Raw genomic sequence first — 19,302 nt, forward strand, 5'->3', positions numbered from 1 at the left:
ATATCAGCTTCGTTTTCCCAGTAATGGAGAAGAGACAATGGGAATCAATATCAACAAAAATAACCAAGTAGTACTTGCTGATACATATGTATTAATAAATATATATATATATATATATATTATATAGTATAACTAATACATATACATATTACAACAAAAATAATTATAACTAACACATACACATATAATGTATCTATTAAAAATAATATGTATATATATATATTAGTTATACATGTAACATATATATATAACTAATATCCATATTAAAATAAAAGTAATTATAACTAATATATATACAATATATTAAAAAAATAATATGTATATATATATTATTTATAATTATATTATAAATAATATATATATATATGTGTGTGTTTTATTAGTTATAAGTAATTTTATATTTAATATATATTTAATATATATATATATATATGTGAATTTATATGTATATAAATTAATTTAAATAAATTATGTTATTTATTTTTATTTAAAATGATGATGTGTCATAATTTTGATGATGTGTACATAACTTGGAAGCCAAGTCATTGCCACATCATCATTTTTGTTTGAGTTGGCAGGCACCGGGGGTTTTCGGTGAATTATTAACAAGTTTGGGGTTTTTTTGGTTAATCATACCAAGTATAGGGTTTAATTGGTAAGCAAAAAAGTACAGGGTTTTTTCGTTGACCTGGGAAGAGTACAAGGTTTTTATGGCGATTTTCCCAATTTAACAATTTTTTTAGAAAAACAACAATAACAAAATTTTCGTCCGTATCAATTATAATTAAAAAAATTTAAATCTAAAAAATAATCATGTAAATTTTAAAATATATAAAAAACATTGAGATGAAACTTAAAAATCAAAGTTAAACTCATAATATATATATATATATATATATATAAATTAAACTAAAATCTAATCAAACCGTTCAATAATATATATATATATATATAATAATACATAAGTTTAATACATATATTAACCAAATTGCTTTGAAATATAAATATATATATATATATATATATGTATATATATATATGAAATATACAAATAAAAGTTTTTATATAATGTTCTATGGTATTAGATCTCGAGTGAAAGTAAAAATCTAATAATATAATATTTTTTCGTGATAAATGAGCGGGTCAGACGGATTTTGGGGCGGACTCGATTCGGGTCTAAATTTTTTCAGGGTGTGATGGTCCGCCCATTTATTTATCGGACCTATATTATTAGGCCCAATACCTTAATTTTTTGGACGAGTTTCGGCCGGACTTCGGACTTCAGGTTATATTGACACCCCTAGATAATTACAATTACAATTATTTTGCAACTTTACAAATACAAATGCTTAACCATTATTTCTCAATATTTTAGAGAATATTTGGACCAATATAATTATAAAATAGTTACAAAGCATTTAAAAAGTCTGTATATAAAAAAGCTAAAAACATATAAATATTATCAATTCACTCGACTACAAACATTTCATTTAAATTTTGTATTTTTATTTTTTTATAAATCTAATGGTTGTGATTCTTTTACATAGAATAAAACGGAAAAAAATATCGATTAAAATGATTAAGAATGGCCAAAATTACTCGATTTTTGAATATCAAATCTTATCCATGGGTTAGACATTTGATCAATTTGATTTTGAATTTTGTTGTAAACCAAGATTATCCATACGTGAGGTTTAAAATTGAATTAGTAATTTTATAATATACGTACTTGATAAAATTATAAATTACTCTTTGTATTTATTATGAATTTAAATATTACCCTTGTTTTGTGAAAATTTTAAATTGATCTTAATTTTAAAATTAATTTTAATTTTAAAAATTATAAATATACCCAATATTTATTAAAATTTCAAAATTACTTTTAAAATTTTTTATGAACTCAGATTTTGGATACCAAATTTTATATATTCGAGATTAAATTTCAAATTTTACACAAAATATTCGAATTTTTGTCTGGTGATTATTTATAATAATTAATCTTATTAGAGATAGCTAAGTGTGAGGATGTTAATTTGGGTTTTGACTTGTTGGAGTTTTTCCAATTTTTGGTATTTAAAATTTTTTAAAAATATTTCTTTAACATTTTTTTTATTTTTCTAAAAATCTGACCATCATAAAATTAAGTAAAAGTCAAAAACTAATTTTTAATAGATTTAGTGTAAAAAATCTTATTTGTTAATAGAATTTTTTTATTTTCTATTAAACATTAATTATATAAAATATTCAAAAACAAAAATATCCATAATTTTTAAAAAAGTTTCACTTTATACGTAGTATAATTTTTTTTTATAATTGTATATGTAAAATCTAAAACTTAAGTCGAAGTGACTTTTGGGATTTTTAAAATCTAAAAACTAAAAAAATTGACAATTAAATATAAAAGTAATTTTTCTAAAAATTTGGAAAGGCACTCTCATCAAAAAAATCAATTAAAAACTAGATGGTTGGAGTTTTTAGAATAAAAAAACCAAAAAACTACCATTCAAGTCTTAACAAATTATTTAAAAAAAAATTGGAAAGTTATTTTAATGAAAAAAATTAATGAAAAACCAAAAAGTACTTTTTTTTAGTTTTTAAATATTATAAAATTCAAAATCCAAAAACGAAAAAAACCAAAAACTAAAAACCAAAATCTAAAAATTAAAATAAGAAAGCTAAAATAAAAGTCATCCCTATTCAAAACCTAAAAAACTCCTTTCTTTTAGATTTAGGTGTTGAATGGATGGGGTTTTTATTTTGAGTTTTTGGATTTAGTTTTTGGTTTTTAGATTTCAGTTTTTAGTTTTTGGCATTTTGGTTTTTATAGATTTGTAAATCCAAAAAAATATAGGTATTGAATGAGAGGTGGTTTTCGAAGTTTTTGGATTTTAAAAACTGAAAAAATCAACAATCAAGTTTTTTAAATTTTGGTTTTCTTAAAAACCCGAAAATCTAATTTATGGAAAAAATTAACTAAAAACCAAAAGGTACAATTTTTTAGATTTACAAACTTATAAAATCCAAAAATCAAAAATCAAAAACTAAAAACTAAAAACCAAAAACTAAAGCCAAAAATCCAAAATAAAAGCCACTACCATTCAAAGGCATAACTTTTAGTTTTTAGTTCAATTTTTTCCATAAAGCCAAAAATTCAAAATTAAAGGATTAACATTCAAAGCCTTAGTTTTTCCATTTGTTTTAGTGTTCATTCTTGATACTTCAATTTCATTATCATTATAGATGATTTCAGCTCAAGATATTGAATATACACACAAAAAAAATAATGAATTTGTTCCAATTTTTTTTCGTTTCTCTCCTCTCTTTGGTTTCAATTCAACTTATTTCACACATCCCATTGACTCGAATAATATATGTAAGTTGAAATGGTTATATTATATCCAATCTCAACATCAATACAATATATATATATATATATAGACGGACGAAATATTTCGATAAGTATTGTTTGCTTGACTTGACTAACGAATAACGACACGGTCTAAGGCTCTAAGCTACCATTGTTAATTACCGGCATCGGGATATTTGTTTTTATCTCTATCTTGTTCCACTATCCAATTTTACTCGACAGTCATTGCTTCATTTCCATTAAGATCTTTATGCATGTCCGTATATTTAAATTTGTAAACTGATTACATGATTAGTCATAAACAGCGCAATATTAAACAATACCAAGGAATCTAACGCACCTAATCGTCGTCTAAATGATTTTAGATGGTCAAGATAATAACAATTCTTTTTTTCCAAAATTTTATACCGTATATCTAGAAATCGAATTTTATATTTCTTGTTTAAATATAAACACCGAACTAATATTCTTTATAGAATATGTTCGGCAATCCGATCCACGAATGGGTCCCAGCCTCGTGGGCTTTCATTTCCTCGACTGTTTTGTTCATATCAATTTCTCTTTCAAATCAAATTATATATATATGGTGCTAAAAAATAATCTTATCTTCATTGAAAGGGCTTTACCATGTATAAAAAATATATATGTGGAAACCTGTTTTGTTTTCTGATACCCGACCTCAGCCTCGACCCCTTTGGGTTTCGTTGAACCCTCGTAGCCCCTCTCTTAAATTGAAATCCTAATAAGAGATTTTTATTTAAAACCCTAATCGGGGTTTTATCCAAAACACCGAACAAATTCTCTTTCTCTCCTCCGGTTCTCTTTTGTTTATACCCATGGGGGTCGGGTTTTCGTCAGAACCCGATCTCAAACCCAAAACTCGGGTTTCAGAGGCGACGCACCCGACCCGTCCGCGCCGGCGGTCGGAACTCCACGGAAAGGATATCCATGAGACAAGTACCGGCGGCGGATCAACTGGTTTCGAGTACACCATGTCCATCCTTGTGATTCTTGCTTCTAAATACTCAATTTTCATGGCGTTTCACACATTATTAAGAAAACGCTACCAGTAAAATCATGCATATATACATATATAATATGTTTATGAAGTAAATGTTTCGAAGTCAGGGCAAATCAAGAACTAATTTCATGGATCTGTCTTACATGGACCCAGCCTAAATACTAATAATTTCGTCTCATTATCTGGTAATTAAATCGACATGATCTGTTATGTACCTTGCTGCACAAGTAATCGACTTTAACAAGAAATCTAAACACTATCTGATGATTAGAGTTCACAGAAAAAACGTTAACAAGAAAACCCTAAACCGGTTTTTGGACTCGTGGCTTCTGCGTAGAGAAGAGACATGCCCTCAAAACGCGTAGGGTTCTGCAATTACCGATCTTGATCTTGCAAATTCTGGATTCGTTTGACAATCGTTTACATCAAAATCTGAGGAAGATCTGTCCTCATCCGCAAGGGCAGCCTCCACGACGATTGTCACTTCCTTCGCAAGCAACCACGCATTGTTCTTTGAGGCCATTCACTGGCGGTAATGGTGAGATTAGGCAAATAAGAATGTTCATGGTAATTAAATTTGAATTATTAATTAATGATGTGAATGTGCCGGATAAAACTCAAACAGAGAAAAGACTCTTTTTGGTTTAGAGGGTTTCTAGAAGACTCGGATTGAATCAAAGGCTTTGGTCTTCTTTTATAAAGGCGCATGTTCATTTTCTTGTATCTGTAATTCTTTCGTTCATAGTAAAAATCCCTCTATCCCCGAGACGTAGGATTGAACACAACAATTCAATCTGACTCGTAAACCGATTGTGTCGTCTCTCTTGTCTTTTGCAATTCTCGCTTAGTTCTGCCAAGTTTCAGTTCATCGATTAGGCTCGAAGATCTCGTAAATTCAACCAGCAGGAAGCGACTAGGAAAGAAGAATACTTTGGGCAATTACAATTAAGATTTAATTATGATTATTGGAGAAGTGATTGATAAATGTATTACATGTTTTTTGTTTAGCGTTTTCTGAAACGGTTATTAGTTATAGATGAGTTCTTGTAATGGGTCGGCATTAATGTTCACTTAGCTTTTAAGACAAAAAAAAAAAAAGAAATCATTCAATTAAAAAACATCAACCAATAACTAATTTGACATTTTTAGGTGATTAAATTAATTAATAACCCTATGCGTGTTATTGCAAATCCCCTTACCGAAATCATGAATCAGAAACATACGTTATAATAGCTGCAAAACATATATTGTTTATAATAATAATGATGATGATGATGATGATAATAATAATGTATAGACACATATTTGCCTCTCTAGTTAATTACTCACTAATTTGATATAGTAAATTAACGAAAATATATTTATATATTACAAGTATTCAAATTTGTTTGTATATTTGATAATTTAATTTTTAAATAAATATTGAGAAAATGAAAAATATGAAGAAAATTGTAAGAAAAATCTAGCGTGCAAGTTTTGTTCTTCCGTAACGTTTGTACTATTGTAAACCATATGTATATATGAAATTTTCATTCGATATCTACTACAAGAAATGCGTTTTTCTAGTAATTGCGGTTAAAACAATCTAATTCTTACCGTATATGAAACTATTATTATATATTCACATATTCAACAAAAATATCTCGTAATAATTTTGGACTGTCGGTAAGATTATTTTCAAAAAGACTATAATAATGGTTGATTTGACATTGGACAGTTATTTGTATGGTTTGATTGAACATTTTCAATACATAATTTGTCCATGATAAATCTTCAATCGGAGTCCACCAATTAAAAGATCGGCATCATCATCATCATCATCATTATATAAATGCATGCTATCTTTTAAAAATATTACATATATTTTCAATATTCTTCGTTATAAATAAACATAACTTCATCTTCTTTCCATGAAAATCCTGATGTTAAAAACAAATTTAGACTATTTGTACTTAAGGAAAAAGAGACTAAACACATTGAAATAAGGGTAGGTTTTGGTATTTGTTTCAACGTTCGGTTCTATAAAAATATGTATCAATAGTTTATTATAATATTTTATTTATTTCGGTTTTTATTTTTATTAAAAAAAGTATCTTTTAAGAAATTTTTGATTTCTTAGATTTTTAAAAATTCGGATATGTTCGATTTGATTGTATAAAATTTGGTTCTATAGAAGATACTTCAAAAATTTTAGACGGTTATAGGTTTGAGGACTGTACCAAATTTCGGTACAATTTGATTGCCAAGAAACATATCTAAATATCTATCCTTACTTTGAAATATACGATATAAAAACAATTTATGATTGTGTGTTAAAATATATTAATTTCATTTATTATAACAATTATTTTTTTGAAATTAAAAATACTCTCAAATATAAAAAAAATAGTAAAATCACAAAAATAAACACAAAACTATTTAGATGATAATATTTTTAAATTAAAATTGAATAGTGAGCTCAAATATAAACTGAATTAAATAATAAACTGACATATAAAAAAAAAAGAATACTTGCTATTCTTCTAAATATAAAAACTAAATTCCAAAATAATTAACAAAGCAATATAACCAAAGTTCCAAACATCCGTCCTCTGAATTAAGATATTACAGTATGATAAGTACTTGCTCGAATTTTAAGCCTACTAATAAAAATGATAATAATAAGATATAAATCACGATGAATGAAGATGAAATAAAAAAGAAACTTAAATTACAAGAAAAGGAACGAAATTAAATTTTTTTAGGTATAGAAAAAGATCCAATGTACATAAAAATGATGGTCGGAGTGAAGATTTGTCTCCAAGAAAGAGGGACAAAAGTAGGTCCCACTTGTTGCTATTGGTGTCTCTCCCGCGCCTTGTCACGTGATTCTCGCTCCTTTTGTCCCTGCACTCACGTGCCAGCGCATTTTTGTAACAGTCGTAAAAGATTATTATTTTTAAATTCCGTTTTTTCTTTTATTTGAACTAAAATTCCGCTACTTGAAATATTCGATATTTATATATGATCTAAAATCATATAAATTATTTCGTAAAAAGAAATCATAACTTTGAATATTACATCACTCTATATATACATACACACATTAACCACATCTACAAATTTTATTTAATGTGAATGTTACTATTAAAAAATAAATGTGATATTTTTTTAGAAGCACCAATAATTTTTAAATATATGTATATTTTAAAGAATTGAGGTTTTTAAAATCATATATATATATATATTTGAATTACAAATCAGATAAAAATTAATAAGAAATTAGTTTTTGTTATAATTTTTTTAAAAGGTAAATAAATTAATGAGAAAAATGCAAGAGTAGACAAAGAGAAATAAAAAATAGCATAGGAAAAGATAGGATGTCAAAATCAGAAAACAAAAAAAAAAATCAAAATAATGAAAGGCTGTTCAATTATTGCAGTGATTCCTAACGCATGACGACCATTTTTCCCACGCGCATGGGACCGATAAATAAAACAAATTGATACACATGACCACGAGATATTATTTCACCCAATAATAAATAACAATAATAAATGCAATTTATGGTACGACATAATCATATACGACTTTTACTAACGCATAAGATCTTTATAAAGTCTTTTATTATAATAATGGTCGATCCAGTCCGTCTTTGAATTCTCATAAACCTTAAGTTATTCCAAGAACATATTAGTTTTATTAATTGCTCTATTAAACGGAGGTTAATGTATTGTCCAAACGTAAATATATAATTCAAAAATAAAGTAGAATGGTTTATGTGACTAATTCACCAAATAACAATTAAACTCGACAAATAGTACTATCTATATATATATTTTTTTAAATTTTGATTCATATGAAAATATTTAAAAAATTATAATATTTTTATTATTCAATGTATAGTATATAGTAATCTATGATTTGTTTTTTAATTATCAAAATTATAAAAAAAGAGTATATTTCCTAAACATCTATTTCGAATGCAAGTTGCCACCAAAAGAAAAGACGGACGTTTAATAATAATAACAATTGTAAAAATCCCAAACTTAACAATATAATTCAGTTTATCGTGGACCGCCATGATGGCAAATAATATATACTTTGTGCTTTTGTAACGTTTTTGGTCAAACTAAGAAAATAAAACACTAATAATATGACAATATAAGATAAAAATGAAATTATGGTTATTAGTTATTAGCATTATTACAAATCATGATTGTGATGTTTGTGGCCCCTTTATTCGGTTAGGCATTGGGACATAATTATTTAAGCAACATTTTCCTTTCTATGTAATTAAATGATTTAATCATAAGGGTCGAATGAATTGATTTAGTCACGCCTTTCTCATTGAGACTTGTGGGACAAATAATTGCTCCCTGTACGCAATTTCCGGGGGAAAAAAATGAAAATATAAACGAAAAGATTAAAAAGAATAGTAATTTTTTATAAAAAAAAAAAGAATAGTAATTCTCTTATGGATATTTTTAGTGTGTTTTATTTTAGATAAAATATAACTTTTAAATTTTCTATTGTATTTTGGTTATTTTTAGATTTTGTATAAATGCGATTTTTATTGAAAAAATATTGTCACCCATATTTCATTGATTTATCTTTTTTATTATACTTAAATCAGATTTAATAAATTTTCATCATTTCAGGAATCCAAGAAATCAATGAAAATTTATTCTTGAATTCACAAGGTATTTTTTTTTAATTTTTTTATCAATTATTTTTAATTTTTTAAGAATATATTCAATCAATATTTTAGATTCAGTTTCAATATAATTAAATAGTATTCAAATCAATTAAATTCATTTAAAAATACAAGACCCTAATAACTTCTAGGTCACTAAACATTCCTCTTCCTCTTTCGTTTTTCTTTCAAAAGTCAAATATTCAAAACCCATCATTCCTATTAGTAGTTAAAATAATTAACGTTTGACCAAATATTCGTTTGATTAGTCAAACTTTAAGGTCGTCAGTGATTTTCAAAAAAAATAATATCACCATTTCTATGGTCGTCATATTGGAATTCTCCATTTTAAGATTTACACGAAATATAAAAATCTTATAGCAAACTAAATTATATTTTATAGTTTATATGCCTTTGGAAAAAATCCCCCATTTAAAAATAAAATCTACAGACCAGTTCGAACCTAGGATTATTTTGATAATTACTACTCCCTCCGTTTCAAAATATTTGTAGTTTTAGTTTATTTTCCATGTTTCAAAATATTTGTCATTCTACATTTCCAAGATAGTTTTTTACAATAGTTTCCAATTTTATCCCTCCCAAATTCCAATAAATTATTAGTGATAACATTATTTTTATCATTAAATAAGGTTATATGTGTCTTTTTCTCTATTTTCTTAAAAAATGTGAAAAATCCTAAAACTACAATTAATCTGAAACGGAGGGAGTAATAAAAGTTGCTCTGATTCGAGTTTATAGCAATTAAAATCCCATCAATTTAAGAAAATGCATTTATTATATCAATGCACAAATACACGGTATACACCTAAACACATGGTCAGATTTAGATAAGTAATACCTCCCATACCACTAAAATTTGTCTTAATTATTTAAATTAATTTTAAAAATAATATAAATTTAAATTATAAAAATAATAAAACCTAAAATTAATTAGATATATATTTTTTAATAAAACCAAATTAATGCCTCTATTTTATTATTATTATTATTATTATTATTATTATTATTATTATTATTATTATTATTATTATTCACGTGTGTTTGTCTGTCTATCTTTATATCTCCGTTTCAAGCTCCCATAATAACAATACATAATAAATTTATTTTAAAAAACCCTTCAAATATTCCCAAAAGAAAAAAAAAAGCTCTAGCCTCTCTCTATACGTTTACAATAAAAACTCCATCCCACAAGAAGTTTTCTCTCTCTCTCTCTCTCTCTCTCTCTCTCAGTCCTTTATCTTCTTCCTCTTCTTATTCTTCTCCTTTCTATAAGGCATGGAATTGGCCTTGTCTCTCGGAGACAGTACGAAACAATACTTCCCATTTCTTGACAAGCAACCGACGACGATGATCGATCCTTCATCGTCGTCTTCGGACAAGGATCTAGGGTTTTGCATGGGTTTAGATGTGGGTTTTGGTCGGGGATCATCATCGTCATCATCGTCGGAGGGGGAGAAACCGGCACCACCGAAATATTCAGACAGATTTAGGGTTTCTTCGACCACAGATCCGCCATTAAAGCTTGATCTCCGTCCTTTCTCTCCTGTTCCTCGTTCTAACCAGCTTCATTTTCCTTGGCCACCGGAAAACGGTACGGATAACATATGAGCTCATTGTTTACGCTTTTGGATAATGAATCTTTCTTGTTCATACAATGTCTTAATAAATCTCAAACACATGGTTTGAATCATAACGTAAGAATCGGATTATACGAAATTATCTATGAAAACGAAGACGGGTTTCTCAGGGGGGAGCAGAGGAGGAAGAAGAGTAGAGACCAGCAAGCTCTGTGAAACCCTAACCCTAACGGAAGAGGAGACTGATCATCGCCATTGTAGCGTAACATCGTCGTCGTTTTGTTTGGATTTCGGGATAAGGAGCGACGGGAAGAGGGAGGAGATGGAGAGATCAGCTTCGAGGGCGAGCGATGAGGAAGAGAACGTTTCTTCAACCCGCAAGAAACTGAGGCTCTCCAAAGAACAATCTGCTTTTCTCGAAGAGAGCTTCAAAGAACACAGCACCCTTAATCCTGTAAGTTGTTCTCAAGAATTGTATTGTATACACACAAAAGTACGTATGTATATACATGTTAGTGTATATCTCACATATACATGCATTGGTCAAAGGGGAAGAAAATAAGAAACTATGTATAAATTAAGGGTATGTATTAGTTAACAAAAAAAAAATTAAGGGTATATATTAGAATTCTTTTGGAAATGATCAATTGCGTTACTTGACCGATTGATATTTCTGGTTTGATCCAAATGTTTCACATAAATACGATATAAGAGCAAAATATTATTATCATAATTATCTAAATAGCTTTACATTCGTGTGTGTATACACACGGGATCTATGCGGAAATGTTATCCGATATCGTTCGGACTTCAATTTATATATATATAGAGGCGGACCTACTTGTACACTAATGGAGTCATAGGCCCATTTGTGTAATTAATTTTTTTCTCTACTAATTTTATCAAATATTGATTAAAATTGTATAATGCCCCATAATAAATACCATATTTGACAATATATCCTAGGTCCGCTACTATATATATATATATATATATATATATATATATATATTTGTGTGCCTCCCAAGTTCATTTTTCTTTTAGGACAATATTTTTTTTTGGTATGAGACAATATTGTGAAATATGTATTAATTGTTTTATTTTTATAAACAAAAAAAAACGTTGCAGACACATAAGCTTGCTTTGGCGAAGCAATTGAACCTTCGTCCTCGCCAAGTTGAAGTCTGGTTCCAGAACAGAAGAGCAAGGTTAGCTTACAATCTTGAATCTTGCATTATTGAATTTCTGAAACGGAAAAAAAAAAATCCAAGTTCATATGCTTTCCCTAGAGAATGATGAAACGATCGAGGACGAAAAATTATATATATATAGACACATACACACCCTGTCTTTATACAATACCATAAGTTCATGTGTATATGTATATATGGATGGATCTGGTTGCATAGTGATGGATAAATATATATGTGTGTAGGCAGGGGCGGATCCACATGTATTGGTGTGGGGTCCCATGCCCCCATATATTTTGCCAAAAAAAATTTATTTATTTGTAATAGTTATAAAATTTTGATAAAAAATATCAAATGCCCCCATTTAATTTTTTGTTTTGCCCCCTCTCCTCTCATTCTTTTTTTATTATTTTAATTTTTTTTCTTTCTAAATATTAGATATTGTTAAGCTTTTTTCTTAAACTTAATTTCCATATTTTTTTTGTTTTTCTCTCTCAATTTTCTAAAAAAATTTCAAATTTAATATTAAACACAATACAAAAAATAAATTAAATTAAATTAAAAATACGTCAAAGTTACAATTTATTTTATCGGAAATTACATATTTTAAAAAATTATAAATAAAATTATTATAGATAAATTTTAAAAAATAAAAAATCATAGAATTTAGTAGTAAAATATAAATATTATTTTGACAGTATATTTTATTAATTTTTGATCTATTGTTTATTTAATATTTTAGAGTAAACGTTTTGGTACGATTTTATAATCGAACCGTACAAAACTGAACAATACGATATTTTATTTAATTCGAACGGTACTATTTTTAGAAAACCAAATTTATTGATATGAATCGAATTTTTAAAAAACCTGATAAATAATTTTTTTTAATAAAACATCACATACATTTTTTTAATAAAAACCGAAACCAAACCGAACTGAATATGATATTGTAACCGATTGATACATATTTTTCTAAAATCGAAAGATTCGAACCGATCTATTTCTAAATCGAATATCGAAACGGTCGTCTATTGCCCCCACTAACATTTTTTTCTGGATCCGCTACTGTGTGTAGGACAAAGTTGAAGCAGACAGAAGTGGATTGTGAATACCTAAAGAGATGCTGTGAGACACTGACAGAAGAGAACAGGAGATTACAAAAGGAGCTCCAAGAACTAAGGGCCTTGAAGTCTTCAAGACCTTTCTACATGCAGCTTCCCGCCACCACTCTCACCATCTGCCCTTCTTGCGAGCGCGTGGGCTCCACTGCCACCGCCGCCGCACCGCCCTCCGGCTCAAGCCCCGGCCTTGCCACGTCTTTGAGCCGGCCGGCCAAGTCCCAAGTGGCAGACCAAGTCTCGTGAGGTGAGATCTTGTTGGAACAACAAAAGAGGGTATTATTACGTTGGAGAGTTTTTTTTTTTATTTTCTTTTTTTCCATATTTGTTAATATATATATTTACTTTCATTTATTTGGAATACAACGTGATGTCTCCATTTTTATTTTATGATATTATCAGAAGGGTAAAAGAAAAAGAGAGAGGAACTCGTTTGATAGAATAACTACACTAAAAAGGTTTTATTTTCAAATTGTTGATAAAAGAGAAATGGGATTCTCATCTCAAATATTTGGTTTACTGTTTTGGTTCCAAGTTAAAATCAGTTCACATTCAGTGTTTCGTGTTAAAAAAATCCTCTTCCTCCCTCTGACTCGTCGAACCAGATCAAAATTTATATGAAAATCGAATGATTATAGTTTTTCTGCAACCGAAATAACCGAAATGATTATCGTTTTTCTATAACCGAAATAATCAAACCCGAATAACCGAACCAAAACTCAAAATAACCACCGCTACGAGCGCACCACCTCATTGTGAAGCAAGCAACAATAGGGATGTCAATTTGGGCTCGAGACCCTAGGTCCAGCCCGACCCAGTCCGAAAATTAGCGGACTTCGAACATAAATTTTTCGACCCCAAAAAAATTGGGCTGTCGGACCGGATTCGAATCGAGTTTCGGATTCGAATCGGGCAGCTCGAAAGCCTGATATCTTTTAAAAAAAGAAAAAAAAAATAAGATTTATAAAGAGATTTATGTGGACCGACCTGACCCGACCCTAGAATATGTAGGGCAGGGCCCGAAAAAAATAGAGCCAACCCAAGCCCGAGCCCAAAACTTTCGGGTCGAGTGTGGACTCGGACCGGGTCAGGTTAGGCCGGCCCGATTGACACCCTAAGCAACAACATGATGATACCAAATATAAAATGGCCAAAAAGCATTGACTGTCTTTACCATTTTGGATTTCTTAAAAGATCAAGAAACAACATTGTTATTAGATGCAAACCACAACGCAAATGCAAGACCGATAGAAAGAGAGATTCATCGCCAGACTTCCGACGGCACTTTCCAAGAGAGATTTGGTTCATGGAAATGCAGGACCCCAAGAATATGAAAGCGTAGACTTGGAATGGATGGAAACCCTCTCCTCCATTCGAGGGAGGAAGAAGAAAGTTTCTAACTTGGAACCAAAACAGCAAATCATATTCCAAAACCGAAAACCGCACGAATCCTCTGGAATATCAGATCCCTCCATCCTCTCTCAGTGTTCTCCGCCACAGTTGCGTTCCCGTATCTGAAATATGCCGTGGCCATATTCGGTAATCAACAATTAAGAAACAAAATCCACTGGCGGAACAAAAAAGAAACTGCAGGGGGAATTGCCCATCTGACAAGAGAGTTTCAGACAGATAGTTCAACTCAAACACAACCTCTTCTTGGCTTCACATAACAAAGGAATCAGAAAGGCTCAACCTTTTCGTTCATATTCAGATACTACGGAACACCCTTATCGTTCCAAATCAACAATGTGGGCAGCGGATCGAAACAAACTGGCATGAACATTCTATCAATCGGGCAAACATGTTGATCATGATCATAATTAAGCAAACTTTCAAGAATCAAGCTTAATAATGGTTAAGGGTCTAAAGTTCCAAGAATCCAAGTTCAGACTGAGCAGCCATAGATTCACTAAAACTGACCTGTCTTCTTCAGGAATATCGGTGTGAATTAGCTTGACAATGGTGACCCCTGGTTCAGGCTCCTCCAAAGTGAGCTTTACCTGAAACATCAATGGAAGCAAAACGCATTGAGAAGTTATACCCCAATCAACACAGGAAGCATTGAATTGATTGCCAATATCAGAACAATATCCTTACGGTTGAATCGAGGCCATCAGGCCAGCTTCCGAACCGCCATTTTTGGACGATAAGTTTGCCTTCTTCAAGCTCCAAATTCGTCCCCGTGACCGATCCGTCGAACACACTGATCTGCCCACCAACTTCTCTGCTGATCTTGGCATTGCTCTGTGTAAAACCCTTCCATCGATTCTCATCCATCAAAATCTCATACATATCCTTAGCTCTGCAGTTGAATTTCTCGGTCAAAGCAATCGTCTTGAAACCCTTCTTCTCTTCCTTCTCCTTCTTCTTCTTCTTCTTCTCCGCCGCTGCCACCGGATAACCACCACTGTCCTTCTTCGCTGCCGGAGCTGCAGATTTCGGTGCTACCTTCTTTGCCTCTAGCTCGTCCTTGCACGGACCCCCTTTCGCCATGCTCTCAACATAAACCCTAACTTTCTCCAAAATCAACGGTTTCCCCTTTGCCGCCATCGCCTCCTTCAACGTTTTCCCGATCGGTCCTTCGTCCTTCACCGAGAACCTGATCTCTGGATCCTCTCCGGCGTTCTCGTCGGAGATGTACGGCATCTCCACCAACCCTTCGGCCTTCAAAAGTGTCTTCTCTTCCGAATCCTTCGCCTCACCTTCCCACGACGCCGAAACGCTGAGCTCATAGCCGGGAATGATTTTTCCCTTCCGTACATTGACGTAGGCCTCGCCGTCGACCTTCTCGATCCGCTTGATCTTCAGGAAGAGGTTCCCTTCTCCAGCGAGAACGACGGCGCCGGAGAGATGCTTATTGAAGAAGCTCCGAGACCATTCGAGACAGTTGGTCTCCGCCCAGTGCCAGTTGTGCACGTTGGTTCCGTCGGATCTCTCCTCCACGATCCACCGCTTGTCGCCTTCGCCGAACTTCGCCATTGCCGGACTGTAGGGAACCCGAGAATTCTTCTTCTGGGTTTGGGGGAAGAGAACGCAAAGCAGAGGATTCAGATCGAAATCGCTGAGATGACCGAGGACGACGAAGATAAAGACGAACACGAAGGCTCAAGAGAAGATTTGCAGATTGAGAAAAGGAGAAATGGAGGAGAAATTTATCGATTTTGAGCAGTCATTGTAGAAGTTTCCAGAGACTGTGCTTCTAGGGTTTTCCTATCCCCAAGAATTTGGTAATACGGGGTAAGAGAAAAGTACCCAAAATTATTGGAAATTGGAACCAAGTTAACGGAAATAAAGACAGGATTATATGAAATGTGGAGAAAAAGAGGAAGAAAAAAGGGGTTGAAAAAGAATTGTTGGGAAATTAGAGTAAAAGAATATGAAAATAAATAAGAAATATTGATAATATTAGTTTTTATATATAATATCAGATACAGATACAGAATAAGAAAAATGAAAATTTTACGGGTGAAAATTGGAAAAATGTAAAAGAATTAAAACTGGAATTACACAAAATGTTGAGAAGATAAAAAAACAGAGAAAAAGAAATTATTGGAAATTTAAGTGGATAAAAAGGAAAAAATGGAAATATTAAAAATGTCAACAATAATATATATATATATATGAGGTAGATTTTGTAGTCTATTAACGAAACGAGTAAGGAGAAAGAAAAACATATATAGTGAAAAAATGAGCCTCATTAGTAAATATTATTTTGTTTCTTTTCAATTTTCAATTTAATTTTTTGTTGATATAATTATTGTTGTTGGATTTTTTTTTGGTGAAAATAGAGATATAGTTGGTCTTGAATGGAGAGAGTTTTTTGAGTTTTTAGATTTTAAAAACTCAAAAAATTGCCAATCAAGTTTTTTAAATTTGATTTTACTAAAAACTAGGAAAACTGCTTTATAAAAAAAATGAACTAAAAATTAAAAGCTACATTTTTTTGGATTTACAAATCTATAAAAACTAAGGCTTTGAATGGAGATGGCTTTTATTTTGGGTTTTTGGTTTTAGTTTTTGGATTTTGGTTTTTAGTTTTTGGTTTTTGGCTTTTGGATTTTATAATATTTGAAAATTCAAAAAAAGTAGCTTTTGGTTTTTCATTGATTTTTTCACTAAAATGGCTTTCCAAGTTTTTAGGAAAAGTAATTTTGTAAAAACTTGAATGTTGTTTTTTTTGGTTTTTGGATTCTAAAAACTCTAAAAACTCCTACCATTCAAGACCTAAGACTTTGAATGGAGATGGCTTTTATTTTGGGTTTTTGGTTTTAGTTTTTGGATTTTGGTTTTTAGTTTTTGGTTTTTGGCTTTTGGATTTTATAATATTTGAAAACTCAAAAAAAGTAGCTTTTGGTTTTTCATTGATTTTTTCACTAAAATGGCTTTCCAAGTTTTTAGGAAAAGTAATTTTGTAAAAACTTGAATGTTGTTTTTTTTGTTTTTGGATTCTAAAAACTCTAAAAACTCCTACCATTCAAGGCCTAAAAGTCAAAAACCAAAAACTAAAGGCTTTGAATCACATTGGTTTTTATTTTTGGTTTTTTACTTTGGCTTTGAATGGAGATGGTTTTTATTTTGGGTTTTTGGTTTTAGTTTTTGGATTTTGGTTTTTAGTTTTTGGTTTTTGGCTTTTGGATTTTATAATATTTGAAAACTCAAAAAAAGTAGCTTTTGGTTTTTCATTGATTTTTTCACTAAAATGGCTTTCCAAGTTTTTAGGAAAAGTAATTTTGTAAAAACTTGAATGTTGTTTTTTTTTTGTTTTTGAATTCTAAAAACTCCAAAAACTCCTACCATTCAAGGCTAGTTTTTGGTTTTTGGTTTTTGGTTTTTAGTTTTTGGTTTTTGGCTTTTGGATTTCAAGTTTGTAATGGTATGGGAGGAGTTTTTCCAGGTTTTAGATATTAAAAACCAAAAATTTCCCGGTCAAGATTTTTTTATTTTAGTTTTCCTAAAAACCCGCTAAACCACTTTTGGAGGAAAGCTACGTAAAAGCTAAAAACTAATATTTTGTAGATTTTAGAAGGTTGTTAGTAGATTTTTTATTTTTTATTAAAAAATAATTATATAAATTATCCTAAAGACAAAAATGTCCATTATTTTAAAAATAATTTTATATTATACCTATGTCTATATAAATACCATATTCTTACCATTTTTACCATAACTCATATTTGAAAAAGTTTTTATAAAAGAACAAACTTACAAGAGGTATGTAATTCAAAATCTTTATTCAAAATATATATTATAGTCATCTTATATCTATAGTTATATATATACATATACATATATATTGAAACATTATAAATATAATATATATATATGAGAGAATCACCGTAAAATACCTGTATTTTTCTCTGGTCTCAATTTAATACTTATATTTTTTTAATTACTGAATAATACATGTACAATTGGTTTTTCTCCAAATAAATCCTATACTTTTAAATTATTGGTCAAAAAATACCTACCGTTAAATAACTGCCACGTAGACAAACGGAAATCCTACGTGGCGGCGAAATTCTCAACCTATCTCCTAATCATCGCACCATGTCATCGCCACATCAGAAATTAAATAAAAAATAAATAAAAAAATAAATTACTTAATAATAATAATAATTAATTAAATAAATAAAAATTATAAAATAAATAATAAATATATATATACACATACACATATATATACATATATATATACATACGTATATAAATATATACATACACATATATACATATATATACATACATATAAACACACATATATATACCATATATAAATATATATATACATACACATAAATATACATATATATAAATAATAAAAATATACATATACATACACATATACACATACACATATATATACACATGTACATATACATACGTATATAAATATACACATCCACACATATATATACATACACATCAATACACATACACATATATATATACATATATATATATATATAAACGTACATATATATATACATACATACATATACATTCGCATATATATACATATATATTATACATACACATATATATACATATATACATATACATACATATATATACATACATATACATATATATATACATGCTACATATATATACATACATGTATTTATATATATATGTATATATATGTGTTGTATATATATGTATATATATGTATGTGTATGTGTTGTATATGCATGTATATCTATATATATATGTATGTATGCATATGTATATATGTATATATATACATGTATGTATAATGTATATGTATGTATGTATATGTATATATATCTATGTTTATATATATGTATTAATATATATATATATATATAT

The 19,302-nt window shown here is 29.5% G+C and overlaps 2 protein-coding genes across 2 annotated transcripts; one reads left to right on the plus strand and one right to left on the minus strand.

The window, feature by feature from the left end:
• The first annotated feature begins 10,224 nt into the window (after window positions 1-10,224).
• On the plus strand, window positions 10,225-13,362 carry LOC104809933 (homeobox-leucine zipper protein HAT14-like). Its single transcript, XM_010536060.1, has 4 exons — window positions 10,225-10,675; window positions 10,832-11,115; window positions 11,790-11,869; window positions 12,930-13,362. Exons 1-4 carry the CDS (start codon window positions 10,360-10,362, stop codon window positions 13,216-13,218), a joined length of 969 nt encoding a protein of 322 aa, XP_010534362.1. The 5' UTR covers window positions 10,225-10,359; the 3' UTR covers window positions 13,219-13,362.
• Window positions 13,363-14,114: 752 nt separating this feature from the next.
• On the minus strand, window positions 14,115-16,228 carry LOC104809934 (activator of 90 kDa heat shock protein ATPase homolog 1-like). Its single transcript, XM_010536061.2, has 3 exons — window positions 15,070-16,228; window positions 14,893-14,972; window positions 14,115-14,486 (listed from the first exon to the last, which is right to left on the minus strand). The coding sequence occupies exons 1-3, from the start codon at window positions 15,949-15,951 to the stop codon at window positions 14,393-14,395; spliced, it is 1,056 nt and encodes a 351-aa protein (XP_010534363.1). The 5' UTR covers window positions 15,952-16,228; the 3' UTR covers window positions 14,115-14,392.
• Between the last annotated feature and the right edge of the window lie 3,074 nt (window positions 16,229-19,302).

The sequence above is a fragment of the Tarenaya hassleriana genome, unplaced genomic scaffold (genome assembly GCF_000463585.1).
Source record: "Tarenaya hassleriana unplaced genomic scaffold, ASM46358v1 Cleome17, whole genome shotgun sequence".
NCBI lineage: Eukaryota > Viridiplantae > Streptophyta > Magnoliopsida > Brassicales > Cleomaceae > Tarenaya > Tarenaya hassleriana.